This window comes from Trichoderma asperellum, chromosome 1 (assembly GCF_020647865.1).
Source record: "Trichoderma asperellum chromosome 1, complete sequence".
Lineage (NCBI taxonomy): Eukaryota > Fungi > Ascomycota > Sordariomycetes > Hypocreales > Hypocreaceae > Trichoderma > Trichoderma asperellum.
In genome coordinates, this window is record NC_089415.1 from 4,050,450 (window position 1) to 4,076,703 (window position 26,254).

The following is a 26,254-nucleotide window of genomic DNA, read 5'->3' on the forward strand; positions in this document are numbered from 1 at the left end:
CAGGATACCCTATTTTCGTTTTTGTTGTAGCGGCCAACCATTGGCGAGCCAAACTTATGTATGTAACGTTTTATGTGTGTAGCCGCTGAGAAAGTAATACTATAATTTAATAGTCTCTCACTCCTTTCCTGTATGTTTGCCTCTTCTTCCTACTATTTTAGGAATGTAGTTCATGAGTACATATAGTTATTTGATGCGGTCTCTAAAAATGGGGCGCAGAGATGTTTATTGCAGAAGTGGGCTGGTAACAATCAGTCCCCTTGAGCACGTTATGTCCCTGGCAAGTAGCGACCAGCGTCAGTCAAAGTCGGATATACTACTAGCATGGAATGGCAGACCGAATGCCCGATATATGGGGTTCCTACGAGGAGTGGCTACACGCTATCTACGCAATCTGATGATTTACCTTTGATGACCCGATTTGTCTTCCCCCTTCTGTCGATTACACGTCGATTACACGTCCCCAGAAGAAACAGGGGTCATACATACCTCGCGAGAGAAAGAGGGAAGAAGAGAGGAAAATCGATCTTGGGGTGCCCACTCCTTTTCCTCTGTGGACTAGGCGCCCTCCTCTTTTCCCATCTTCGTTTTCACAAGGCCCTATGACTTCCCAAAGGGCGCCAAGCGAAAAGAGAGAGGGATGAGGACATGTGTTTCTCGACGGGTGTCCGGATCTTCTCCCACCGTCGACGGCCTTACTCTCCCCATCCCCTCTTTTATGCTCTAATTTTTTTTCGATCTAGACGCCGATGGGAGGGTCGATTGGGGTAGATTTTTTTCGGCGCTTCACCCCGTCGTACTGCTAGTGGAAAGGAGGAGGTGCTGGGGGAGACTGGACGAGAGCGGGCCATTCCGAAAGCCATCTTGCACACGTGAACAGGCAGGGTAGAAAGAATGGCTGGGCTCCATACCGCATGTGCAGTAGATACAAGTATGTATGTATGTACATGGCATGGGAGCAACAGGCTGGTAGATCGTCATCATTCCCCCCCAAACCGAAGGAAGCCTTGTTTCCTACAGAGCATGTAGGAGAAGTCATCGCGACAGAGCATTAGGAGAGGCACTAATAATATCAGGATGCTGGGGAAAGCCCTTGGTAACAAAAAAAAAAAAAAGACACGCGGGATACGTGCCGGGATAAAGGGGTTAAAATGAAGAGGACTGAGAGTGACGTACCACATAAACAACAGCAAGGGAAAAAAAAGCGGCAGGCTAGTACTAAAAGCTGCCGGCCGTGTCTTCCATCATATAAATTAGAGGAAATGAGAATCACACACTCCAACAAGGGCGGTCGCTGAGGCCTCGAAACAAACGAAGCAAAAGATCCAGGCATAGGCAGAGCTAGTATTAGTATTGCCATGCCTTGCGAGAAAGCGGAGCTTCGAGGCCCTGGGCGCGGCACTAGTCTTGGGGCCAAGCAAAGTCCCGTGCGGATGATGAAGGTAAGAAGGAGAAACGGATGCTCCCATGACATCTCATATTCTGGGCAGCCGAAGTGCGGGATGAGGGTCCACCAGAAGAAGCAGAAAGCAATCTTGGAGCTAAAGAGTGAAATAGTATACCGCACGCTTGAGCTGCAGCAGACATTGGTCTTTGATGAGACTCGCCAGCGTGAGATTATGGGTCCCCCTTGCTGGATATGGTAACGATAAGACGCTGCTCGCTAGACAGGGGAACCACCACGCGCCCCAGTCGGCCGCAGGACATCTTGTCGATGAATGGCATCGGCCCCTCAGAAGCGCAAGTCATGAGCACTTGACCTGCCTTTGCCTGCCCCAGCATGCACGCACAAGCGAAAAGTACTGGGTAGACGGGAACGGGAGATTGAGATTCAGGTCTATCGCCTCACTCTCTTTTTTCTCGCCAATCCCTCAAGTCAATCCCTCAATTGCTAGTGTAAAACTTGTAGGATGTCCGTCTGCGTTCGCGCCACGCGGGCCGTCCACCCCTTTGCTGGAGGCAGGACGGCAGGCAGGAAAGGTTGAACAAACTATTGGAGAGAGTACATGATCAGCATTCTTTCATCTATTTCGTGGCAAGATTTCCTGTGTCATGCGGATAGTACCGGCATTGGCGGCGACGGACGAGGGGATGGGGGCAGTGCGAGAAGGAGATTTCCCTTTTTCCTTTTGATGAACAGACAGACCATCATACACGTACCCTCGATATCCAATTGAACAGCCCAGCAGCCGGAGAAGGAGGTGAAAGAACCAATGGACCTGCTCACGATATTGCGTAGCCAAGTTCCAAGTACTCTGTAGATTCAGCTCCGAAGGGAATTGGAGGTTTGTCTCTGGCAGAAGGTGCACAAGCTCTACGGAGTACTATGTCGGAAAACAAGTTTAATAATGTCATCTCCTGATTTTTCAAGTCGAGGAGAATGAGGGTTGCCTTTCCCCCTCGTTTGTAAACCGGAGTTTTCTGATTCCTGTGAATTTAACCTTTTGCCATTGCCGAGCAAGTCTAGAACACGTCAACCTTGAAGAATCGGTCCGCCGTCGACCGATCTCCTCTCTTACGAGCGAACGGGCATTCCTTTGAGTTGCAATTCATGTCCATGTCAACAGTCAGACCATGCCCGCTCGAGCTGTCTTGGGGAACCCGGACGGTCGATCCAGCTTTTTCCCCCGCGGTGGCGTCGCAGACCAAGAAGCGGCTCCTGTCAATGGGCTGAACGGCAAATTGTCATGATAGATCGTGGTCGTCACAGTCGTACATCGGCGTTTTTATTTCACGCGTCATCAGCTTTTCCAACATCGGACGATGTTCTCCCGCTCACATTCAGCTGCAACGACGAGGCTTGGGAGGACATGAACCGGGTTTTGAGTATTTGGCGGGGAAACGGGGAAATGGGGAAATGGGGGAAAACCTGGAGAAGCGATATACTCCGGAGTGACAGCTTGACAGATGGTGGAATCCCCCAGATCTTGCCCTTGACAAGGTTGCTGAGCAGCGTTACATTGTGCGCAAGTAATGGGATGCTAATATGTAGTAGTATAGGGTGCTCAGCCGTTGTAGCAAGGTTCACAATTGGAGCCGCTCGACTCCAGGCTCAATTCATTAGGCAACGGATCAATAGCTGGTCTATGGGTTGCAGTGACGCCTCTCGTGAGCGTTGGCGCCTCTGTCAGTGGCTGCAAAACTCCGGGGTTCGGCCCGAGTACCGTTGGGGCCACATGCAGGGTGCGACGCTCTTGGAGCTTGAAAACAGGACCCTTGCCAGGGCCGCTGCCTTTCTATGCACTTGGGCTTCGGCGCTATTGTTGTAGGAGGAGGTGCAGCCGATGGCCGGCCCATTTCGTGCCAAGCAGAAGAATTGCCATGCCTTTCGGTACAATGTACAAGAAGCCCGGCCTCAAAGTCTAAGTGTAATCACACATGGAGTACGGCTCGGAGCGAGGGCGGTAAGCGTACTAGCATGCGCATATCGGGCTTGGTCCACCAATAGGGCCCGCGTCGACATCACCCTCCGCCAATCTTAACTCCCCGTGCTCATTTGCGTAGTGCCTGTCATTGATGTGGTAGCGGTAATCGACCGGTATTCGCGCGGGTTCAAGGGGGAAACCTGATCGCGCTTATGTTAGTACGACGAGGTGCCGAGAGGCTTCTTTATAGTCTAGAATAATCATCATTGATAGACGTAAATGTCAACGCCTTAACTTTAGTTCTTTATACCTGCCGGATGGTACAAGGTACTTCGTACCCGGGCAGATATAGTATATCAATCGTGCCAGGCCTGTGTCCAAGTGTTTGCCTTTGTCCTGCAGCCAATTCCGAATTCTCTCAAGCCGGAGTGATCGGTATGCCTCATCGGACTATTAGGCATAGGAGATTGAAGCCATCAATGCTAAACTAGTTGAATAGCCTGGTTAGCGCTTTTGAATGTTGCACCTCCTACTGCGTTTGGGAGTTCGCGTGTTCAAGCGCAAATACCTACTCAGGCCTACCTACTTCATGCGTACAAGTCTCCGTCTACTAGCATCACCCAAGCTTTTTCTCGCCGGAGTTGCAATGCAGGTGTATTGCCGTGTCTCATCTGCCCATGTCTGTGGGATGCTTGAGCCAGATCCCGAGGTATGGTGGTGTACAGCCGCCGTGGAGTTGGAGAGTGGAGTGTTTGTAGGAGTTATTGCGAGCTCCGGTTCGAGCTTAGCCCATCTGCCGCTTTCATGTGCCTTTTGTCATTATGCCGTTTCGATCTAGCTCTTTGTGGCAAAAAGCCATCTATTAGTGAGTGGGCGGGTGGATGATGCTAATATGGTTTTTTTTTTTGGTGTGAATTGGATGCGAGCAGCGACAAGAGAGGGTCCGTTATAAACGGAATCATTTCCTTGATTCTCGAACTCCGTCATACATAGGTAGGCATCTGGATTACATAATGTGCAGCACTGCTGCGTGTCAACCCGGCGCAATACAGTACGAAGTGAACAAGAGATGCTTTTCGTTCTTGAGGGACTGAAGTCTGTCGAAATATCATTGCAGTGCACGTGACCACACTGTGATACTCCAAGCACCGAGCCTCGTAACCATCTACCCAGGAATCGCCCAACTGGGCAGCCACCTGCCCGCACACACATTAGCAGATCTACAGCCTTATATCGAGCACGAGGAGAATGTCTCCTCTCTGCTTGCATCACCACTTTGCTCGCGTGTGGTTCATCGCCACATTAATTCCAATGCTCAGAAACACCTCAATCAGTGATCAAGTTCACATCACGTCATTGCTACCGGGTTGCAAGTGAAGGTGGTTCGACTCCCAAAAAATCTCCAGTCCATCAAACGCACACACTGCGGTTCACTCCGAGAGGCCTTGCCCACATGAGTCCAGGCTATATGGAGCCTTAGCTCTCGCTGCTCATTATACCCACAGTGAAACATACTCAATTTCACCATCTACCAATGCTAATGCGTTGAGCTTAAAGCAGTCAGAGAGCTGAAACCCCCTTATCGCTATGCACTAAAAGCCTCGGTCGCAGCCAGCGAATGAACCAGCAAAGCAGCAAGACTTTTGACATCTGCTCGAAACCTTGGGGACACTTTGTCGACCAAAGCGCCGTCGATCCGCAGATCTCCTTAGATGCCGCCCTTTAACCTTCTGAAATGGGAGCTTCTTCCGGGCGCTAGGTGAAGGAACTTTGTCCACCAAAAAGTCTGTGCGTAGCATAACACGGCCAAAGTCATCTTGGCTGAAGGCATAGGAACAACAGAAGGCAGTTATTCGTCATCATCAAGTTGAGGTGAATCATTTCATCAACTTCCCAGGAGTCTTTATCATGTGAATCAACAGCACCTGCCCCGGAAGAAATTCCGATCTTCAGCCAATAGTCGATACACCTACCACTTTCGTCACAAGCGCCATCCAAAGATAGCCCAGGGGCTTTTGTTATCTATCCGTTGATCTTTTGAGTTTTTGAAGTTAAATACCTATATAGGGCTGACCATCATTACTGTTTGTCTGGGACAGTCTGCTCATTAAACAGAAGAGGTTTTAAATAGACGGAAAGGGAGAGAGCAATCGGGAAACAAGGGGAGAACCAAGCACCGCGCAAACTGCAGCTATTCCTCAAGTCTCACGCTTCAAGATGTACTCATACAACACCGTTTCTGCCTTGGCTGCATTCGTCTCTGTTGCCGCCGCAGCTTCCAAGACGTGTCCTAGCGATTCTCCACTCTCTTGCCACAACACTACCGCCGTTGAAGATACATGCTGCTTTATTCCATCTGGTCAGCTGCTCCAGACTCAATTCTGGGATACCAATCCCCCAACGGGCCCATCCGGTAAGCGAATTCCTGTAGCCTAGCAGGATGCGACTCATTATGACTTTCCAAATGGGGGATGATGACTTAACGATGCCTCTAGATTCTTGGACCGTCCACGGACTGTGGCCAGACAACTGTGATGGGTCGTTTCCTCAGACATGCGATGATAGTCGAGCATACACCAATATTACCGATATTTTGACTTCCATGAATGCCAGTAGCACTCTTGACTTTATGCAGACCTACTGGAAAGACTATAAAGGCAATGATGAATCTTTCTGGGAGCACGAATGGGGCAAGCATGGCACTTGTATTACTACCCTGGATCCCAGCTGCTATGAAGATTATGTCCCCACCCAGGAAGCCGTTGATTTCTTCTCCAGGACGGTTTCGCTGTTTAAGACGCTGCCGACCTACCAATGGCTTGCTGATGCCGGCATTACTCCTGATGGTTCCAAGTCCTATTCACTGGACGACATCCAGTCCACCCTCTCTCAACAACACGGCGCCGATGTGACCCTGGGCTGCGAGGGCAAGAGTCTCAACCAAGTCTGGTATCACTTCAACGTCAAGGGTTCTCTGCAAGACGGTCAGTTTATTGCAGCAGCACCTGACGGTGCCAAAAGCACTTGTCCTGATTCTGTCTACTACGACCCCAAGGACGGAGGCGACAGCAACAACCGTATTAATTAATCCCCGCTGAGATGGTTACACGGACTATATGAGGCCTGGACTAATACAGGGAATACAAGCATTAGGCCAAGGCGGACGGGGAAACACAGAGCAGTAAAATATACCTGGAGTAGCATGCGAAGCACTATAAAGGAGGTAGAGTGTGGGGATTGGCGGGCGGCTCGGAGGGTTAGGGGAAGGGAGAAGGGGGGGGGGGGTTTGTTTTGTCCATGCATGTAGGTATATTTGCGATTCGTCATGTATACTACATCACCATCTTGTGACTTGCCGGTAGTGGCGATGGCATCTTTCGGCGATTTGAAGTCTAGAAATAATCCGTTCTGGCATCCCCAGCTTTTCTGCTTGTTAAATTGCGACTTGGGTGCCGGTGCCGAATCGGCGCACAAGCTATGTATTGCTCTAGCAGCTGGAGCTAGCAGGCTGCAAACACGCTGAATCGAGTGCTACCTACTAGTACAGGTAGTAGTATATCCTGTTGTTACGCTATGTTGGCGCACTCCGGTACACTCCGGTACATCGAGCAACAGCAACAATCAAAAGGCGCCACAGAAGGGCAAGTGGGCCAGCAATAAACATGAAAGCGCGATGCCTTGGTGCTTCCTCACTTGCCAAGCCAAAAGAATTTTTCCTGTCCAAAGCGGCGGCGGTCAGGCACTAAAGCGAGCCCAATCACGGGCTAGCAAGGCGAATTAGAGCAGCTGTCTGCCGTGAGATATGCCATCTGGTCTAACCGCAGAGCAGAGAACAGCGGCAGGTGCGACCACGCTGGCACTTCCCGTGTGCGTTCCTGTTCCAAGATGCTTGCTCTTTCTCCGCGCATCGCACGCGCCTGCACGGCTTCAGGGTTGAGTCTGACCTGCGTGCCGACTTGCTTGCTTCGTACCTCGTATTCGTCCTGTTGACTGGCCCAAGCATGTGCCAATTTGGTTTTTTTTTCTCCATCTCTTTTACCAATCCAGCTCCCTCGCATCTCTCTCTCCCTCTCTCTGCTTTCCTTTTATATACAGTAGATGCCTCCCCAGTCCTCTGGCGCATCGCCACTACACTGCAGCAGTGCGATCAGACATGCAGTCAGATGAGGGGATGCCGAATTTTTTTTTTTTTTTGCTCGCTTAGCCCAACGGAGACCATTTCCGAGCACCGACTCCCGCTCTCTTTCTCCCCTGGTCCGATTGTCATTTCCTGGCACGCCCTGTTCTTCGTTCATCTGGTTGGGGCAGCCCAAACCGTGGCGCCACTTGGATTGACCCCATACTCGCCGCATGGCCCCCCTGCACCATTTCCAGAAGTGTCTAGAGTGGCTTGACTCATTGGGAAAGGCCTCCGACTTGCCCATCTTGCTGAGCTCAGGTCCGAGGGCGCGGCTCATGGATGGTTGGAGCAGCAGCCACTGCCCACAAAGAGGCTGGCCTTGGTCTGGCACCAGCGTCAGGTCCAGGCCGCCTAGCAGTAAATGGCCGCCAGGATGCCGCCAAAGGTCTGCCGGACGCTCGAACTTGTACACGGCCGGCGACTAGCCAACCCCGCATAATCGTTCGCTGCTGAAACCGGCCCTTACCACCGGCAATAAGTTGTCGATACGCGTGGCGGCGTGTGGAAGAGCCAGCTAATGCATGTACCTGGGAGGACTCTGACAGGCACCCTGCGAGTTGCCCGACGAATTAGCATCGGAAAATACGACGGAGGGACGCGGCTCTCTCTCCACGAAACGGTATGTGTCGATTCGCCGACTGCAGAAACTGGGGACAAAATGTTCCGTTCTTCATCTCGATGTTGGTCGCGCTGCGAAACAAACGTGGATTGGTAGCTTTCTCTGCATGGATCGATTGCCGCTCCATGGCCTTTCCCTGTCGCCCTCTCCCCAATCGGTTCTGCTGTCGCCACAGCCGCGTCTTTGCAAAAACGGCCACCTCGTCGTGATAACGCTCTCTGCTGCTGCTGCTGCTGCCGCCGCTATCACCGCTGTCACCGCTGCCTCAACCCCCCCTACTCGATCGTTGATGTGGCGTGTCCGGGAACCATGGAGGAGAGGAGCTCGAACTGCTGAGGCGGAAACACCTTCTGGCAGCAATGTGATGATGCTACTAGTATCTCCGAAATTCCCTTAGCTATACAATAGCAAATCGCCCTAAGGACGCGCGCCAATTGGAAATGCATCACGCACCCCAGCGTCTCCACTTACAAGTCCACCTCCACAAGCTGCTCCATCGCCATCCCATTCTCCATCCATCCATTGACCATCACTTGGCCACCCTCTCTCCGCCTCCACACCATCGACGGCTTGCCATGCCTGCCCACCCTGGCGAGGTCTCCTCGGGGGCCCTCACAAGGCTTGTCTTATGGAGGCCCTCCGGTGCATGGAGCGAGCAGCATTAAAAATTGAGAAGTGTCCCCATATATTAGTTTGATGATGGAGCTCTCTTGTCGTATTTTTCAACTAACACCCCCCCAGTCTCTGTCACAACTATCACTTCTTACGCTGCATCGTTTTTGTTTGTGTGATTGCTGGTGGTGATTTTTCTTGCCATTACCAGGCGGCAGGCGTGCAGCTTGTGAATGTGCTCACGATAGGCATTTTTTCCTACTGCCTTCCCCCCCCTTCCCCTCTTTATACCTCACAATCACCAAGCGAGAGCTGGCTGCTCCTTTTTTCTTTCTTTTTCTTTTGGCGAGTCATAGTTTCGTCAAGAGGCTGATTGCTGCCGGAATATCTCACTTGTGAAGGATGACGACCTAGGAAGCAGCATTCACCTCATTCTAACTCTCTCCTTTTGCAGAGCCTGGTGCAAATCTTGCTTTGCAGTCATCTGCTCTATTTGACCGCTGCAAACTCCTTCCACGCGTACTTTTCTCAAGAATAAAGCTGCAACAGCAACCACCGCTCACGTTCCAAGCAGCTATCATCTCAGAAACATCTTGGTCCTGCTTTTGACGGTGCCTTGCTGCGTACAACTTGGCCAACCCCCTCTTCCTGCTTGCTGCCTGTTTCTGGGCGCTTCGTCTCCCTGACTCGCTCCAACAATAGCTTGATAAGCCTTAAATTACGTTCACCACATCAAATAAGAAGACGCCATCATGTTGTCGAATCCGCTCCGTCGTTATTCTGCCTATCCCGACATCTCCTCGGCATCCTTTGACGCAAACTATCATGCGTCTCAAGCTCACCTCCATACGATAAACGTAAACACGTTTAACAACAGCCACCCCTATCCTATCCAACATCTCTCGCAACATGCTGAGCTTTCAAATTCGCGTATGCTGAGGTCCAATCCCCCTCAGCCAAAGCAGCAACGGCAGGGCTCACTCGTTGCAGGGAGAAAGAATTCGACGGGGACTGCGGGTCCAATTAGAAGGAGAATCAGTCGAGCTTGTGATCAATGCAACCAGTTGCGTACCAAATGCGACGGCTTGCACCCCTGTGCTCACTGCATCGGTACGGGCTTCTCTTCCATACCCCAAGGCAAGGCCTCTCTATTTGGAGATACGTGCTGACCGTCTGCCAGAATTTGGCCTTAGCTGCGAGTATATCCGAGAGCGGAAGAAGCGAGGCAAGGCGTCACGCAAGGACATTGCTGCTCAGCAGGCTGCGGCTGCGGCTGCGTCAGGATCACAGCACCCCGGCCAGGCTCAGGATAACCAAGAGGAGCAGCATCATCGCAAGCTGTCCCGTCAGCAGAGTGAGTCTTCGCGTGGCAGCACTGAACTACCACAAGCTGCCCACGACCCGCCTCATGGCCACATCGAAGGCTCTGTCAGCTCCTTCAGCGACAACGGACTGTCGCAGCACCCTGCAATGGGAGCAATGGAAGGCCTTGAAGAGCATCACGGCCACGTTGGAGTTGACCCTGCCTTGGGTAGGACTCAACTAGAAACGCCATCAGCAATGGGGCTAGGTGCGTATGGCGAAGTACACCCCAACTATGATAGCCCTGGCATCAATGGCCATGTAATGGTCGCCCAACCGTATGGCGCTCCGCCGACTACCATGCCCGGCTACTCTGGCATCAATTATGCTACACAAGCCCAGAGTCCAGCAACCTATAGCAGCGATGGAAACTTCCGTCTCGGCGCCGGCCACATTTCTGAATATCCCCTTGCCAATGGGGGCTCGCCTTCATGGGGCGTTTCTCTGGCTTCTCCTTCTGGCCAGTTTCAGCTTCAGCTTTCGCAGCCTATGTTCAAGCAAAGTGATCTGCGATACCCTGTCCTTGAGCCTTTACTACCTCACCTAGGGAATATCCTCCCTCTTTCATTGGCGTGCGATTTGATTGACATGTACTTCTCCTCTTCATCATCAGCGCAAATGCACCCAATGTCTCCCTACGTTCTGGGATTCGTGTTCCGAAAGCGCGCTTTCCTACATCCTACAAACCCAAGGAGGTGCCAACCCGCGCTGCTTGCGAGCATGCTGTGGGTAGCAGCGCAGACCAGCGAAGCGTCTTTCTTGACAAGCCTGCCCTCTGCGAGAAGCAAGGTCTGCAAGAAACTGCTGGAGCTGACTGTTGGACTTCTCCAGCCTTTGATCCACACCGGCACAAACAGCCCGTCTCCCAAGACCAGCCCTGTGGTTGGCCCGGCAGCCCTAGGTGGCCTTGGTGTTGCCATGCCGGGTTCGATGAACCTGGATTCTTTAGCCGGCGAAACGGGCGCCTTTGGAGCCATTGGAAGCCTCGACGATGTCATCACTTATGTGCATCTCGCAACAGTTATTTCGGCCAGCGAGTACAAGGGAGCCAGTCTCCGGTGGTGGGGTGCAGCATGGTCTCTTGCCAGAGAGCTTAAGCTTGGTCGTGAACTGCCAGTCGGCAACCCACCTGCTAGCCAAGAGGACAGCGAAGCCACCAACGAGGATATGGATGAGCACGACTTGAACAGAAATAACACTCGCTTCGTCACAGAAGAGGAGCGTGAGGAGCGGCGACGAGCGTGGTGGCTGGTTTATATTGTTGACAGGCACTTGGCGCTCTGCTACAATCGCCCCCTGTTTCTCCTTGACAGCGAGTGCAGCGAGCTCTTCCACCCAATGGACGACATCAAGTGGCAAGCGGGTCAGTTCCGAAGCCATGATGGCGGCAACATTGATAGCTCTATGACAGACGAGTTTGGCGATAGCCCTCGTGCTGCTCGCGGAGCCCACTACGAGTGCCGTGGCCGTAGCATCTATGGCTACTTCTTGTCCTTGATGACGATCCTGGGCGAGATTGTCGATGTTCATCATGCCAAGAGCCACCCACGCTTTGGAGTGGGGTTTCGCTCTGCGCGTGATTGGGACGAGCAAGTCGCTGAGATTTCTCGCCACCTAGACATGTACGAAGAAAGTCTAAAGAGGTTCGAGGGTAAGCATCTGCCAATGTCATCAAAGGATAAAGAGCAGCACGAGATTCATGACAGCGGGGCTGCAACAGACATGCAGTCTCCGCTCTCGGTGCGAACAAATGCATCCAGCCGCATGACGGAGAGCGAGATTCAGGCAAGCATCGTGGTGGCCTACAGCACCCACGTCATGCATGTCCTGCACATCCTCCTCGCGGATAAATGGGACCCAATCAACCTTCTTGATGACGATGATCTATGGATTTCATCAGAAGGATTCGTGACAGCAACAAGCCACGCAGTGTCAGCGGCAGAAGCCATCAACCAAATTCTCGAGTTCGACCCCGGCTTGGAATTTATGCCATTCTTCTATGGAGTCTATCTATTGCAAGGATCATTCCTTCTCCTCTTGATCGCCGACAAGTTGCAGGCTGAAGCCTCTCCAAGCGTCATCAAGGCATGTGAGACGATTGTACGAGCACACGAAGCTTGTGTTGTAACCCTCAGCACGGAGTATCAGGTAAGTTGACAACGTTTTGACACATCCATTTGGTTTTTCTGTGAATCGAAGACTAACAGATGAATTAGCGAAACTTTAGCAAAGTTATGCGAAGCGCACTTGCTCTGATTCGAGGTCGAGTACCAGAAGACCTAGCCGAGCAGCAGCAACGACGGCGCGAGCTCCTTGGGTTATACCGATGGACAGGTAATGGAACTGGGCTGGCCCTTTAAGGGGTGGCTAAACCGTATTCCGAGAGTACCGAAAAGGGGGAACAAAGCAAAAGAAAGAGGGAGGTGGCCAAAGATGGCCACCCGTTGCAATATTGCAGCATCACAACAACGACTGAGATCGTTTCTAGTCTATTTTAGTTTCCTGTTTAGGTCTATTGGTTTTCTATGGTATTGGACGAGGCTTGAACTCCTTGGATATTTTCACGGCATGGGTAGGGTGGACATTCTAAGTGAACTAAGGCGTCGGATTTGGTTGGAAAGATTTACGAGCGGCATTATGGTTATGATGGAAAAGATATCCCTGTGATTATGTATAAGGCTGGCAATTTGTCTAGGATGACGCGTGATTTGTATAATGGAATGGATTTGAAAGGTTTCTTCGTTGTAGCATTGAGCTATTTTATCTGAGTATACGAATGCAAATTGTTGTATATCTAGGCAAACGAAGAGCAGCACAACTTTAAAAAGAAGTGACTATAGTACTAGGCGTGAGAGAAAGTTTGTTGACTCTGGTGGAAAATGGCAATGGTAGCAATCAGCGGTCACCGTTTGTCGGTGGCTCACCGTCCTGCTCTTCATCCCATCTCTGCTTGCATGTTTGCTCACTTCGTTTGAGCAATAGAGAGCAGCATCTTACGCAAGCATACACGGCCTAGATTCTTGTAGTCAAATACAATGACCTATCCGATCTTTTAATGCTTGCCGCCACGCGGACGGGGCGGTCAAGAAGAGGGGCGTTGATTCACAGCATAAAGGAAGTAGAGAATATGTCTGCTGGCTGTCTCTTCTATCGAATAAGGAGAATAATGAAAAAGGCGTGTAGGAAACGGAAAAGAGAGCAGAGCATCTGTGATTTCGGTAGGACGGGCTATCTATGAGCTGAGGGGAGGGAGAAAAAAAAAGGGGGTGAGAGAAGGTTTTTTGGTGGAAGTCGCTGGAGAGAGAGAGAAAAGCTGCATTGATTCACAAATTTTGGAAGACTACCAGATTGGCCTCCCTTTTCCCTGAGTTGGGATTTTTTTTATTTATTTATTTATTTTTTTTTTTTTATTTTTATTTTCATTTTCATTTTCATGTTTTGTTTGCGGTTTGCTGGTTTTTAATACATTTTTTGTGTCGATAGACGACTCCATTTTGTTAAACAACAATTCATACGGGAAGGAGTGAGAAAAGGTAAAAGAGCCGAGACTTACACCAGAAGGAAATCGGACACATGTGAAGAGAAAGTGAAGCGTGAAGCGGAAGCCAACAAAAAAAAAAGTGAACAAGAGGTTTGTTGCTTGCCATCTCTTTCTCTCTTGCTCGCCCCCCCCCTTTTCTCCTTTCCTCCTGAAAACGCAAAAATATTGGTGCTGCTTGAGCAATCTTCATCCTTCTTTTTTTTTTTTGCCTGCACTTTATATTATGGGGGCACACTTTGTGTCGTTGTGACCCCTTTATATGCTTGGTCATTTGCTTTACTTTTTTGCGCACTTTGTGCTTAGGCCATTTGTATACATTCAGAAACGCAATAATCCTCCTCTCTTCCTACAGAATTCAAACAAAGCCTGATCTTTTTTTTTTTCTTTCTTCTTTTCCCTCCTCTTGGTGTACTATTTGTTCTCCCTCTTCGCCTTGGTAGGCAGAGAAAACATAAGCAGAGCAAAGAACACACAAGAGCCAATTTGGACAAGAATCTTTACTGTCAAGCTTAAATCTCCCCTTTCCCTTTCCTTTCCCCCATCCCTTCCAACACCATTTTTGTGACTTAACCTTTATTTATCATTCGTTCATTTTGTTTATTCGACTTTGGCGTTTATGGACTTTGCTAACGTGCTTGTCGTTTGACGTCCTCTTTATAGGAGCTCTTTGCCACGAGACTCGTAATAGACACGTCTGCGGGCGCGCGCTTTCTCTTCTTTTTATTCGATAGTCCTTTCAATTGCTTCTTGTCTCGCTCTGAATCTTCAGCACGCACCTCCATTGCAGAAGAGTAGGGGAGGGGACAAGCTTCAGATGTCGTCGATTGGTAAACGCTCGCTGCGTCTGCCTACTTCGCCGGCAGAAGGGCAGGCTAAACGACGTCGAACGGCCGCTTCTGGTGGCTCCAACACTGCCGATTTGACTTCTGCTAACGTTGAGACTCCTTCTCCCTTTTCTCAGGCAGGACCATCTGTGCCGACATCAACCGGGTTTGCCCCCAAGATGCCATATCCCCATCTGCCGCAAATGCCTGCTCAGCAGCCGGTGGCCGTATCGCAGCATTCTCAGGGATTGGGTCGACCACATCCAAGCCGATCTCGGACATCCAGCCCGGCACTCCGCATGGGAAGCTGCTCTCTTGACGAGATGTTGCTGACACTCCCTCACGGCCTTGCCTCTGGCGAGCACATCCGCCGCAAAGACGGGCTACGATACGAAATAGACTTCCAAGAGCGCAATCCGCCGGTCTTGCCGCCGTCTAAAGTCAAGGATCTGCCTCCGAAACCGTTTATCCCGGACTTTCTCAAGTTCCCCGAAGGAATCAGCGACCATGAGCGTCTTGAAATCGAGTCACGCAACAACAAGATTGCGGCAGAGCATCAGAAGGTCGACCGCCAGCGGAACAACCAGGCAGCCAAGAAATCGCGCCAGGCACGCCTCGAAGCGCTGAATAACACGCGGATACTGCTCAATGAGAAGACGGCCGAATGTGCCTGGTTTAGGATGAAGGTGCTTGCGCTGGGCGGGAACACGGTAGACTGGAACAACGTGCCGGCAGGAGTAAAAACACGGCTCGTCAAGGAGATTGATGGCCGGGTCAAGACCATCGAGGTGGAGGTTGCGGATGCGAAGAAGAGAGAGGAGGCGAAGAAGAGGGCCGATCGAAACAAGAGGCGGGCTGAAGTGAAGAATGATGAGGAATCTCAATCTCAGCCGCCGCAATCTTCTCAGCGGCAGGAGTTGAAGAAGACGAGAGACGATGATAATGACGAATATGAATACAGGGAGTGAAGAAGGGGATTTCTATGGGGAATGAGAAGATACCGGAAGGAGGCGTTTGAAAAATCGAATCGACATCGACACTTATATGTTTTGAGGCGGGCTTTTTTTTTTTTTTTTTTTTATTTTCTTTTTTTGGGGGGATTATTAAGGAGAAAACGGTAAAATTTGTTGATTTGATCGTTACTAGACGTTTGGCTCCATGATTCCGAAAGAGAGGAGAGCAAAAGATCTATACTGTGGGCTGACTTTTCTTTTATTTTCTTCTTTTTCATAAGCAAGCATAAAAAACATGTATTGGGGAGAAAAGGGGGCAAGGTGTTTTGACCATTGGACAAGTTGATAGTAACTCTTCCTTTCTTTCTTTCTTTCTTTCTTTCTTTCTTGTTTCTCACCTTTGACACAGCTCACTCAACTCAACTCAGCTCAGCTCAGAGAGATAGTGTTATGAAATGGAATATAGCTTTGTTTCTAGTGAAATGCCTCTCCCCCTTCTACATTCTATATATCTATCCGTTTTGCTCATCCTAGTCATTACCGTTTCCATCGTGGTAGACAGTTGTTCTACTCTATATCTCCAGGCCCGCTCCGGTTCCTCACTTTCGTTTATGGACTAACCTGCCCTTGACCCAAACCCTCTTCGTGTTTCGGTCGTCTCCGTTGTACAGCCATTTGGCCAGTCTATCCCCCCAGCTCTCCCACCCAAACACATCCACAAGTCCATGGCCATGGTCATGCTCTTCCATGCCGCCATCGTCACTCACTTGACTTAAAGATACCAACTGCGCGTCCCATTCCATGCCTACTTCGAACCCCCCAATCTTGTTTTCCAGCCCTACACACCGTGCTCCTCCCCGCGTAGCCAGGTACAGCGCCTCTTCAACCGTCAGCTTGACCCTCTCCCTTTCCTTCTCCTGCTCAACGGCAGCAGCGCCGCCACCTTCGGGGACGTGAATGCCCATGGCCACATGTCTGCTCACCAGCGCGGCCTGTCTCGCGGCATCTAGGATCGAAGGGCTGTACCCGCCGCTCATGTCTGTGCCCAAGCCGACGTCGATGCCCCTGTCCCACATCCAGCGCACTCGTGCCGGCCCGCTGGTCAAGGACGTGTTGCTGCATGGGCAGTGGGACACTTTTGATCCCCTATGGGCGATGAGCTCCGCCTCTTCCTCGGAGATGTGCACCGCGTGTGCCAGGACTGTCTTTGGGGTGAGAAGGCCGTATTTGTCGTAGACGCCTGCGTATGAATCGGCCTCTGGGAACATGCTCTTCACGAGCTGGATTTCGCCGAGGTTCTCTGAGATGTGAGTCTGGATGGGGAGGTTTGTCTCGCGATGAAGCTGTGCCAGTCCGGCCATGGCCTCGCGGGAACACGAAGGGGCGAAGCGGGGCGTCAGGATGGGCGAGACGATGTCGAATCCCGGGTCGATGCTGCGCATGTGGTCAATGGTCTGCTGCGTCGCCCTCAATGTCTCGGCGGCAGAGGCGTCCCGGTAGTAGTCCGGGTTCACGTCCGGGTTGTCCATGCACGCCCTGCCCACAAACGCCCGCTGGCCCATGGACAGGCAGAGGTCGGCGAGGAGGTTGGTTGCCGCGACGTCAATGGTGGCGTAGTAGGTCGCCGTGGTGGTGCCGTGGGAGAGCGTGCGGCGGACGCATCTGGTGTAGACGCGGCGGGCCTTTGAGAGGTCCGCGAGGCTGGACTCGAGGGGGAACGTGTACGTCTCGAGCCAGTCCAGGAGACTTGATTTGCCAAAGATGCCTGCGTTTGCATACTGCGGCGCGTGGATGTGCGTGTCTGTGGCATGTTGTGTTAGTTAGTCCTAAGGATGCCTTGCTTTCCCACCTCAATCTCAATGCCATCGGCTGGAAAATAAAACTAGACTCACCCACAAAGCCGGGAAAGAAAAACTGCCCCTCGGCAGCCACCGTCACATCCACCTCTGCTTCGTCCCAGCCAAGTTGCGTGAGAAGCCGTGCCTGGGCCTCGCTCGCCTCTGCCACGTCCCGTTCAATGGCGGCAATCTTGCCCTGCTCATCCACCGCCACTGCTGCATTGTGCAGGAATTCGAGATGCTGCTGCGTCTTGGAGTGCACAAACGTGCCCAGCAGCAGCAGTTTTCTCTGCGGCGACATGATGCTCTTCCGGTGCGGCAGCCCCTATCCGGCCCTGTTCCCCCTTTTCAAGCGTCTGATTCTCTGCTTTTTCACTTTTTTTGATATATGCTCGTATATATATGGGTATATATATATATATAGCATATATCAGATTAGCAACCTATTCCACAACGTCAGCAAGCCCCAAAAACCCCACGCAACAGACTCGCATGCCTTGAAACGCGCACAATACTGACATTTATTCAAGTAAACAAAGAAATCCAGTCTCACCGTTGCTTTTCAATCAATCGCTCAAAACCCAGCAGCAAAACAAGCAAAGTTTCTCGCGAGAAGCTGCTCCCTGCCGGGCCATTAAATATTAAATAGAGCTGACAAGCCCGCCCCGAGGCCCCAGTATTTCTTGGGTAACCCCCATGCTCCCGACTTTGGGGTAACAGCAACAGATAACAAAGTAATGCAAGGGACGGGTTGTCAAAAAGCGGCTAAGCTCGGCGGTCGCCGCTGACCGATGAGGCAACGGTTTGCACCGCTTTTTCGTTTCGCGGCTTTTAGTCAGCGCGTGGCGGCGGGCTTTACGGTAAGTTGTGATACACACATACACACATTCATACATAGCACAGAGTACATGTCTTCGGCCCGTTAGTTAATACATAGTTGTCGATACTGGTATTGGTAGAACTAACGATACATTTCGTGGTACTGAGCATCTTGCTATTCGATTTTATGCGAAGAAGTAGACATGGAAAAAAAGGGGGAGGGGGGGAAGAAGGCACAGACATTAAAGGGGAGCAAAAATCCTGCAAGTATTTGCACCCGTAGATAATCACAATGGTTACAGAGATTACACATAAAGGCAAGCTGTATAAAATCGATATTATTGCATTACACATCTATTTTCATGATAAATTCATCAGCAATTAAATGGTTCACAGGCTTCTATTAGCCTTCATCCTGTCCCGTGTCGTCCACCAAGTTAACATTGTTCCCATAATGCGCCTCGTTCATTGGCTCTCATCTCGCCTATCAAAATGTTTGTGTATCACCTTCATTCAGTCACACCCGTTTACGTCTTCATTTCCTCCTTTACGCAGCCAGGCCAGCACCCTCGTGATCGGCGCTGGCACCACTCTCGCTGCTAGTTGTCTCCTCATCCTGAACATACTTCTCCCAGTTGGCCAAGATGGCTCCAATCTTGGGAGAGTTTGTCAGCTTGTACACATCCTCAAAGTACTCCTTGGTGAGCGCAAAGGGCTTGGCAGTCACGTTCGGGATGTACTTGCCCACCAGCTTCGACGGGTCAATAGTGGTCTTGTGGATCTTCTTGAGCAAGAAGGATCGGAAAGGCTTGACACCAGATCGCAAGAAGGTGGAGTGGAAGGGCACATCAATGCCTCGGAGGGGGATAGTGGCAAAGCCACGCTCCAGCTCCAGTGGCAGAGGCTTCTTGAGCGTTGCCTCGGCGCATCCGCGGATAATCTTCTGCAGAGCGCCCTTGGCCTCCTCAATGTTGTTGCGCATCTCCTCAATGTCAATCTTCTGCATCTTGAGGAAGTTGGTTACTCCTCCGAGGGTGTCCAGAGCGCGCAAGTCACCAGCGCAGACGTACTGCATGTTGGCAATGTTGTAGTTGACAATCTCCAGCAGCCAGCCAGTCTCTTCCGCAATCTTGTCAACGACAAACTGAAGGGCCTCTTCGTTGAATGTCTTTGAGATGCGGCTGGGGTTAACGGCGCACATGGAGTAGTTGGATCGACCGCTGGCGTCACGCTCGACGGCTACCTGCATCGTCAGACCACGGTAGAAGACGACAGACACCAGACTCTCAATAGGCATGACCTCTGCCAGGGCTGCCAGGGCAGAGTATTCTCCCAGAGAGTGACCAGCAAAGGTGCTGTCTCGGGGGACGAGTCCCTTCGACTTCATATCCTCGAAGCTGGCCTTTTCCATCAGGGTCAAGGCGGGCTGAGTAAATTGCGTCGCTGACAGCAGACCAGTGGGTGATCTGTAGGTGTAGGAAGTCGTCTTCTCGTCAATGTCCTTGAAGATTCTCTCCGACTTGACCGTGCCATCGGCAGCCACCGTCTCGAAAGTCATGGCCATGTAGTTTTGGCGGATGGCCTTACCCCTGGGGCCACCAAAGTGTACAGTGAGCTCCTTTGGGTTGTTCTTGACAATGTTGGTGATAGAGAAGCCTGTGATTAATCCATTAGCAAACATGTTCTTTCTCAAGTAGATTTCTACATCTAAACTTACCATAGTTGTCGAGCAGGTACTTGTCAGCACGGTCCCAAACCTCCTTGGCCACAGGGCTGCTGCCATAGAGATCCATACCCATGCCTTGCTCCTGTGAACCTTGTCCAGTAAAGACGTAGGCGGTCACAGGCTGCTCAACTTCAGCCTCACCCAGAAGAACCTTCTCCTCCGTCTCGGCATTGCTGGCCTCAAGCTTGATGATCTTGCGACCAGTCACCATACCCACATGCTGCAGCTTGACTTGGATGGAGTCGTTGGGAAGAACCATGCCAACCAGCGAAGCGTGGAAGCTACGGACTCGGCCGATGTTGTTCTCAGCAGCCCATGTCTCGATCAAGCTTCGGACCGCAGCGCTGCTGTACATGCCGTGAGTGATGGTGCCGGGAAGGTTGGCATACTCCGAGAAGACGCGTGACACGTGGATAGGATTGTAATCGCCAGACACGCGGGCATAGGTCTCGTTGGAAGCAGGTGCTCGAAGCTGCAGAGGAGTCCTGCCGCTCAGGGGGATAGCGTTCTCAAAGTTGACCGGCTGGTCTAGCGGGGTGCCGTTACGCTCAAGGTAGTCAATGACGGGGTTACCGTGTGACTCGCCAGCCTCGTAGTCGACACTGGCGACCTGGATGACCTCCTTGGTTGGCAGTTCCAGCAGGACCTGACCACGGGTCTCTACGCTGCTGAAGACGCTGTTGTTCTTGAATCGCACAAGGCTTTGCAGGCGGAATGTCAGCGTCTGGCCAAGCAGATCAATCTCGTTAGGCATCTCGTCGAGAGTGAACCACTCCTTGGATCGCAGCACAGCCACGTCCTTGGTGGTAGCCAGGTGCACCTGAACTGGTGTCTCATCCTTGCGCTGGAAGGTGTTCTCGAAATCCGTGTAGGTACCGCGGTACAGGAATTGAGAGGTAACTTCCATCACGGGCTTGCCATCTCGGCTAATAGTACCGCAAACCTCAACCATCTTGCCGGAGTCCTGGTTGATGACGGCATTGATCTGTGCCGTGGTCGAGACCTCATCGCCCTTCTTGAGGGGCTCAGCGCCAGGAATCATGCGGAAGCCGTTGGAAAGGTGCACCAGCTTCAGCAAGTCACCATCAATGGTGCGAGGGAAGATGGGCTTGGTGATGGCTTTCCATCCAAGCACAATCGCAAAGTCCATCGGCGCATACATGATCTTGCCGGGTCGGTCAACGAAAGCTTCGCCAGTGTTGCCGACGGCATGGACGAAGTCGTTGATGGCTTCAGCAGTGATAGTGGTGCTACCTCCGTCGAACTTGCTCGTGACCATGGCATCGAGGTCCAAGGGATCCTCGCCGAACCATGCCTTCCAGTAAAACTCCTTGATGCGGTCATTGCGACCCTCCATGACTTCGTGGATGGGAGCATATCCAGCATCGGGGCGGTAGAGGAATTTCAAAGGCATGGCAACTGGAGTTCCCAGGGCAGTTGTTTCCTTAATCATGTTGACGAGGATCTCCTTCTCGCCATTCAGCTTGACCTCAATCACATCCACATACTGGTTGTGTCTCGGCTGCTCCTTGACGACAATCGTAGTCTTGGAAGGGTCGTTAGGGTACTGGATCTCGACGTATAGACCATGGACAGGAGCAAAGATGCGGCGGATGGGGTTTGTCTGGAACTTCTGGCCCTGTACAATCACATCTGACATGAGAAGAGCGTGTCTCCAGTTGCGGTTAGGTCCCGCAAGCAGCGACAGCCAGGAGTCGAGAGAAGGCATGACGCTGGCGGGAGATGAAGAGAGACGGTAAGTGTTCTTGTGAGTGTCATAGCTGACGGTGAGGCCTTCGACGTCGAGAGGGATCTCTGCATCGACAAGCTTACCACCGAAGTATTCGGTACCGGGGATTGAAGCTTCATCGTCGTTGTAGAGATCTTTGGTCAAGGATGCAATGTGAGCATTGTGGATGTTGTCCAGAATGTCCTGGATGGGTTCATCAATAACGGTAGAGAACTTGGCGGCGGTAGGGCCCTGAAGAATACAGGTTCGGCCGACATCTTGGCCAATGACAGCGTCAAGGTCTTCCGACTGCCACAGAGAGTCCTTCTTGAAGTAGAACTCAAAGTTCTCGTCAAGAGCAGGAATGAAAGTGACAGGCTTCTGGCCGGGGCGCAAGCACAGGATCAAGAAGTATTGAACATCTTGTGCGTTGATGATCTGGTGCTCAGCTTCGGGATAGCTGGCGAGGATTCGGTCCACAGTGCTGAAAGGCTCGTCGAGGTCGGCATAGCTCTGGAGGAGAGAAGGCTGGCCAGCCTTGGTGGTGAATCGCTCCTCGACTCGATGGATGAAATCACCAGTGAGTCTAGCAAAGGACGCGTCGATCCATCGAGACTGGTGCTTCACATAGAGCAGTTCAACCAGACGTCGGACAACCTCTGCGTAGGTCATGTCCTCAAGGTCTACGGCCTTGCCATCCTTGTTGCAACCGAACCAGACCTTCTGGAAGTCATCATTCAGCTTCTTGATGATGTAGTCTCGGTTCTTCTTGAGCTCGGCAACTCTCTTCTCCTTGGGGATGTTGAAAATCTTCTGGTCCATCTCAGCCCAGAATTTGACACCACGAGTAGCCAGCTTGTGGATTGGCTCGCCCATTTCGGAGCGCACAGTGATGACACCACCGGCAGGGCCCTTGTAGGTCATTTCCCACTGTCCATCATCCAGACCAGGGGCGTCGATAATGGCCTGCTTGGCGTTTTTGCTGGTGTGGGCCTCCTTGGCGACCATCATACGGCTACCAAACAAGCAGCCGTCAAAGGGCATGGGGGGGTATCCGTACTTCTTAGCCCAGTCACCAGTGATGTATGGGTAAGTGTCATCAGCACCACCGAAGCCACTGCCTGCAACCAGGATGATGTTCTCCTGTCTGCGGATGCGACCGTACATCTGAAGAACAGGTTGGTGGAAATCTTCGAAAGAGTGGTGACCACCACCACGGCCACCAGTCCACTGCAGAATGACAGGGAATGTGGGGTTGGCCTTGGCAATGTTGATGACTGCTTGAATGGCCTCAACAGAGCCGGGCTTGAAGGCAATGTGCTTCAATCCCAGAGTCTCAATATACTCTTGGGCGACCTCAATCGAGGGCACACCAGCACCAATGGTCAAACCTTCGATCGGCACACCATCAGCACGGAGTCGGCCAAGCAGGGGGATTTGCCAGCCCATGGCGCGAGGATTGACGTAGATGAGGTTGACAGTGATACCGCGGCCAGCAGGAATGGCCTTTTCGATCTTCTCGAGTGCCGCAGTCATGTTCTTGGCATTGAAGTAGCCACCACCAGCAAGCTCGATGTGGTAACCAGCGTTCATGGTAGCCGCAACAAAATCCCATGGGACCGTCGCAGGGGTCATACCAGCGACCATGATCGGAGGCAAGCCAAGAAGACGGCTCATCTTGGTGTCCACATACTTTCTGCCGCTCGCTGTCTTGATCAAGCGCGGGCCATGTTCCTTGACCCAATCAACGGCAAACTTGACGGCGTTTTCCTCATCTCTATCAAAGAGCTCAGGCTTGTATCCGAGTTCGCCCATGGTACCCTCAACGGCACCAGCAAGAATGACGCGGATACCGGTTCCCTCCTTGTTTCGGCTCGTCAGGGCTCCAAGGCCGGAAATACCGCCTGGGCCAAAGTCAAGAATGTGGGTAGCCTGGGGGAAGACAGTCGCCTTCTCCCAGTTAACAGGATCCCGGGTGATGAGTCGGACCAAAGCCGGCACGATGTTGCCATTGGCTTCATCACGAAGATCCTTGCCAGTGTTGGTGTCGTAAACTGGAATTCCCAGGGCACTGGAGTCAATGCTAATGTCCTTGAGATCCTCATCAATGAGGACTGTGGCGTCTTCCAGGTACTTGCTGTGGAAAGGAGCAGTAATGGGAAGGAATCTGTTAGAAAATCGGACCTTTCGCTCAGTGTGAGGGACTCGGGTCTGATCCAGACCGGTCGGAGCCTTCACCTTGCGGAGCTGAGAGTTCAAACCGTACAGCGAGGTGGGAGGACCAGTGACAACGAGGTTGCGAGGGCTGTTGATGAGAGAAACGCCGATGTGACGGTGAGGAGGGAGGTATTGGTTTGTGACGTCAATGTGTTTCTGAACTTCCTCCTGGGACAGATCACGGATGCTCAACATTGGCGTGGGAAGACCTTCGCCGTGCTCCTGAGACTCTCGAAGCATGGTCGGAGTCATGGATGTAGTGGGGAAGGCCTGCTGGCTTCGCGTACCAATCCAGAACAGGACGGTCAGGATAGAGCCGGTGATTTCGCGCCACGACTCCCAAGAGTCAGCCGCGGCAGTGGCAGCTGCCATGACAATACCTTGGGAGTGACCAGTGGTTCCACTGATTCGCTCTCTGAGCAGACCAGGGTGAATACCCAAGACCTTGCAAGTAACCTCATAGTGTGCCATCTGAACCAGTCCAATCAAAGGGAAACTGACGGGTGCGGTAATCAGATAGTCGACATCTGGAGTGGCCTCTGGCCTGTGAAGCCACGACAAGATGTCCAGCCCCTTGGGGAACATCTTCTCAGCGCTGGGGTGGCTGGAGAGGGTCTGCAGAAGCTCGGCAGCATTTGCAATGAGCTCTCCGACAAAGCTTGAGTAGGTCTTGGAGATCTGGCGAAGCTCATCAAAGTATTCCTCGATGTTACCCTGACCGCCAAAGATGGTGTAAATCTTGGCTGAGTTGTCATCAGCAGCTCTCAGGAGAGCGGACTCGTGAGGCTTGATGGTGCGGTTTGAGACGGCTCGAGCATTGTAGTAGCATCGAATCACCTCGAGTTTCTTCGACTCGATTCCGGGCAAGGTTGCTGCCAGGGCGTGGACCTCATTGCCTTGCAGGAAAGCCCGCTCGAACTCGTTAAGAATGAGCTTGAGGACCTCCTCATAGGAACCCTGCGAATCATCCTCTCCTTCTTCTACGTCGGTGGCAATAAAGCCCAGATATCTGGCAACCAGCTCGGGTATGGATGAGGGCTCGTCATCTTGAGCGAGCTCGTCGGTTGCTGGAGGTAGGTTGGCAACAAACCGATCTTTCAATTCAGAAGCGTGGAAGTGGAGGTTGGTCGGGACGAGAAAGGAGGTTTCGAGAGAGCCGTGAGACAGGGTCAGAGGTCGCAGTGAAGCGCTAGATCGAGGGGTAGAGATGCCCGTTTGAGGGCCAGTCGCAGTACCGTACATGATGGCGGTGTGAGGAGGGTATAATGAAGATTGAGTCTGCGGGGTACTTTGGTCAGTGGGATTCTTTTTTTCTTTTTTTCTCACACTCGGCTTCCCCTCTATGGTGGGTTCGGTGAACGGCATACCTAATGCAATTAAGAAGTACTAAGTCAAAGACAGGATGTCACTCCTATGCCTTTGTCTGTTCTGCTGAAATTGGAGACCAATTCGAAGCGTTTTTTATCTTGAAAGGCGCGCAAAGCCCAGCCCAAACGAAAGCAGAAAATGGATGCCTGAAGAAGCGAAGTCTTACAGATGGTTGGCAAAAAAGAACAGGGCGGGCAAGCTTGGAGACGTGAGAGCAGCAAGGCACAATCACACCAACAAAGCAGGATGAAGATCAAGGAAGAAGAAAAGAAGAAGAGCAGGGCGGCTACTATGAGGAAAAGAGGGAGCCGGACGAGGGGAGGGGGAGGTGAAGCCGAGATTTAGGGTCCAGATGCCGCTCAACGTCCAAGTCGCGGTGGCGCTAATGAAAAATCACAATCGGCTGCCATAGCTAGGATAGCGATGTACAGCGCATGTACATCGGGCCCTACACTGCGATCTCATGGAGGGAGCTTTACTTTTTGCAACACACTCGCCAAAATTTTTAGTTCTGTTGGGGATAAGTCCAGAATTTCCCCTTGCCCCAGAGCTGGACTAGACCCCACCATGGGCAGCGACATGTACCAGTACAAGCGACCCCAATTTTTAGAAGGGATATCGGCGCCTGGAGCGTTGAGCATGCTATCATGCAGAGAGGATCTATCTCGATGCAACGCAACCTCTTGTTTCATGCATGAGTGGCTGGCTGATGACGCGCAAATAACGGGAGGCAGAAGAAGAAGAGAGTAAGAGCCCGGGCTACAGTGAGAGAAATACATGCGAGCGACATGATAAACTATCTTCGTAGTGGAGAGACTGAATGACACGGTTGCTAGACGCCATTCCAGGCGATGCTTTTACCACTGGAGCTGAGGTGGAATTTCTATTCATGGCTATTCAGCTTCAACCGAGAATAAGATATATCGGGCTGCAGTGACCTGCGATGCAAGTCTCCAGTCCTACCATACAGGCAATGACGGTGGCTTCAACTGCCGTTGTCGACAGCCAAGGCCGGTGGGAGATCAGTAAACCAAAAAGATCAGTAAACGGAAAGTAAACAAACCAAGTAAACAAACCAATTTATCGCGGCATCGATCCAAG

At 51.8% G+C, this 26,254-nt stretch overlaps 6 protein-coding genes across 6 annotated transcripts; 3 read left to right on the forward strand and 3 right to left on the reverse strand.

Moving 5' to 3' along the window:
- Positions 1 to 5,582: 5,582 nt before the first annotated feature.
- Positions 5,583 to 6,453, forward strand: TrAFT101_001269 (uncharacterized protein; the record flags this gene model as incomplete). Its single annotated transcript, XM_024906005.2, has 2 exons — positions 5,583 to 5,778; positions 5,861 to 6,453. The coding sequence occupies 2 exons, from the start codon at positions 5,583 to 5,585 to the stop codon at positions 6,451 to 6,453; spliced, it is 789 nt and encodes a 262-aa protein (XP_024765518.2).
- A 607-nt stretch (positions 6,454 to 7,060) lies between these two features.
- Positions 7,061 to 12,941, forward strand: TrAFT101_001271 (uncharacterized protein). The gene is made up of 4 exons (XM_066126286.1): positions 7,061 to 9,706; positions 9,767 to 9,886; positions 9,957 to 12,286; positions 12,355 to 12,941. The coding sequence occupies exons 1-4, from the start codon at positions 9,529 to 9,531 to the stop codon at positions 12,496 to 12,498; spliced, it is 2,772 nt and encodes a 923-aa protein (XP_065982387.1). The 5' UTR covers positions 7,061 to 9,528; the 3' UTR covers positions 12,499 to 12,941.
- Positions 7,143 to 7,822, reverse strand: TrAFT101_001270 (uncharacterized protein; the record flags this gene model as incomplete). The annotated part of the gene is made up of 2 exons (XM_066126285.1): positions 7,143 to 7,282; positions 7,576 to 7,822. The coding sequence occupies 2 exons, from the start codon at positions 7,820 to 7,822 to the stop codon at positions 7,143 to 7,145; spliced, it is 387 nt and encodes a 128-aa protein (XP_065982386.1).
- Positions 12,942 to 13,017: 76 nt separating the features above from the next.
- On the forward strand, positions 13,018 to 15,902 carry TrAFT101_001272 (uncharacterized protein; the record flags this gene model as incomplete). The annotated part of the gene is made up of 3 exons (XM_024898756.2): positions 13,018 to 13,026; positions 14,449 to 15,467; positions 15,866 to 15,902. 3 exons carry the CDS (start codon positions 13,018 to 13,020, stop codon positions 15,900 to 15,902), a joined length of 1,065 nt encoding a protein of 354 aa, XP_024765521.2.
- On the reverse strand, positions 15,891 to 17,941 carry TrAFT101_001273 (uncharacterized protein). The gene is made up of 2 exons (XM_066126287.1): positions 17,349 to 17,941; positions 15,891 to 17,257 (listed from the first exon to the last, which is right to left on the reverse strand). The coding sequence occupies exons 1-2, from the start codon at positions 17,593 to 17,595 to the stop codon at positions 16,056 to 16,058; spliced, it is 1,449 nt and encodes a 482-aa protein (XP_065982388.1). The 5' UTR covers positions 17,596 to 17,941; the 3' UTR covers positions 15,891 to 16,055.
- Positions 17,942 to 18,431: 490 nt separating this feature from the next.
- TrAFT101_001274 (uncharacterized protein) lies at positions 18,432 to 25,643 on the reverse strand. The gene is made up of 3 exons (XM_024899227.2): positions 25,153 to 25,643; positions 19,831 to 25,063; positions 18,432 to 19,769 (listed from the first exon to the last, which is right to left on the reverse strand). Exons 2-3 carry the CDS (start codon positions 25,025 to 25,027, stop codon positions 18,661 to 18,663), a joined length of 6,306 nt encoding a protein of 2,101 aa, XP_024765524.1. The 5' UTR covers positions 25,028 to 25,063; positions 25,153 to 25,643; the 3' UTR covers positions 18,432 to 18,660.
- Between the last annotated feature and the right edge of the window lie 611 nt (positions 25,644 to 26,254).

Excerpts from the sequence above, each read along its gene's own strand:
- TrAFT101_001271 (XM_066126286.1), top strand. The coding sequence starts at position 9,529 with ATGTTGTCGAATCCGCTCCGTCGTTATTCTGCCTATCCCGACATCTCC. Across the intron at positions 9,707-9,766 it reads TGCTGAGCTTTCAAATTCGC|GGAGAAAGAATTCGACGGGG; the intron begins GTATGCTGAGGT and ends CACTCGTTGCAG. Across the intron at positions 12,287-12,354 it reads CCCTCAGCACGGAGTATCAG|CGAAACTTTAGCAAAGTTAT; the intron begins GTAAGTTGACAA and ends CAGATGAATTAG.
- TrAFT101_001273 (XM_066126287.1), bottom strand. The coding sequence starts at position 17,595 with ATGTCGCCGCAGAGAAAACTGCTGCTGCTGGGCACGTTTGTGCACTCC. Across the intron at positions 17,258-17,348 it reads TTTCTTTCCCGGCTTTGTGG|ACACGCACATCCACGCGCCG; the intron begins GTGAGTCTAGTT and ends AACATGCCACAG.
- TrAFT101_001274 (XM_024899227.2), bottom strand. The coding sequence starts at position 25,027 with ATGTACGGTACTGCGACTGGCCCTCAAACGGGCATCTCTACCCCTCGA. Across the intron at positions 19,770-19,830 it reads GTACCTGCTCGACAACTATG|GCTTCTCTATCACCAACATT; the intron begins GTAAGTTTAGAT and ends GATTAATCACAG.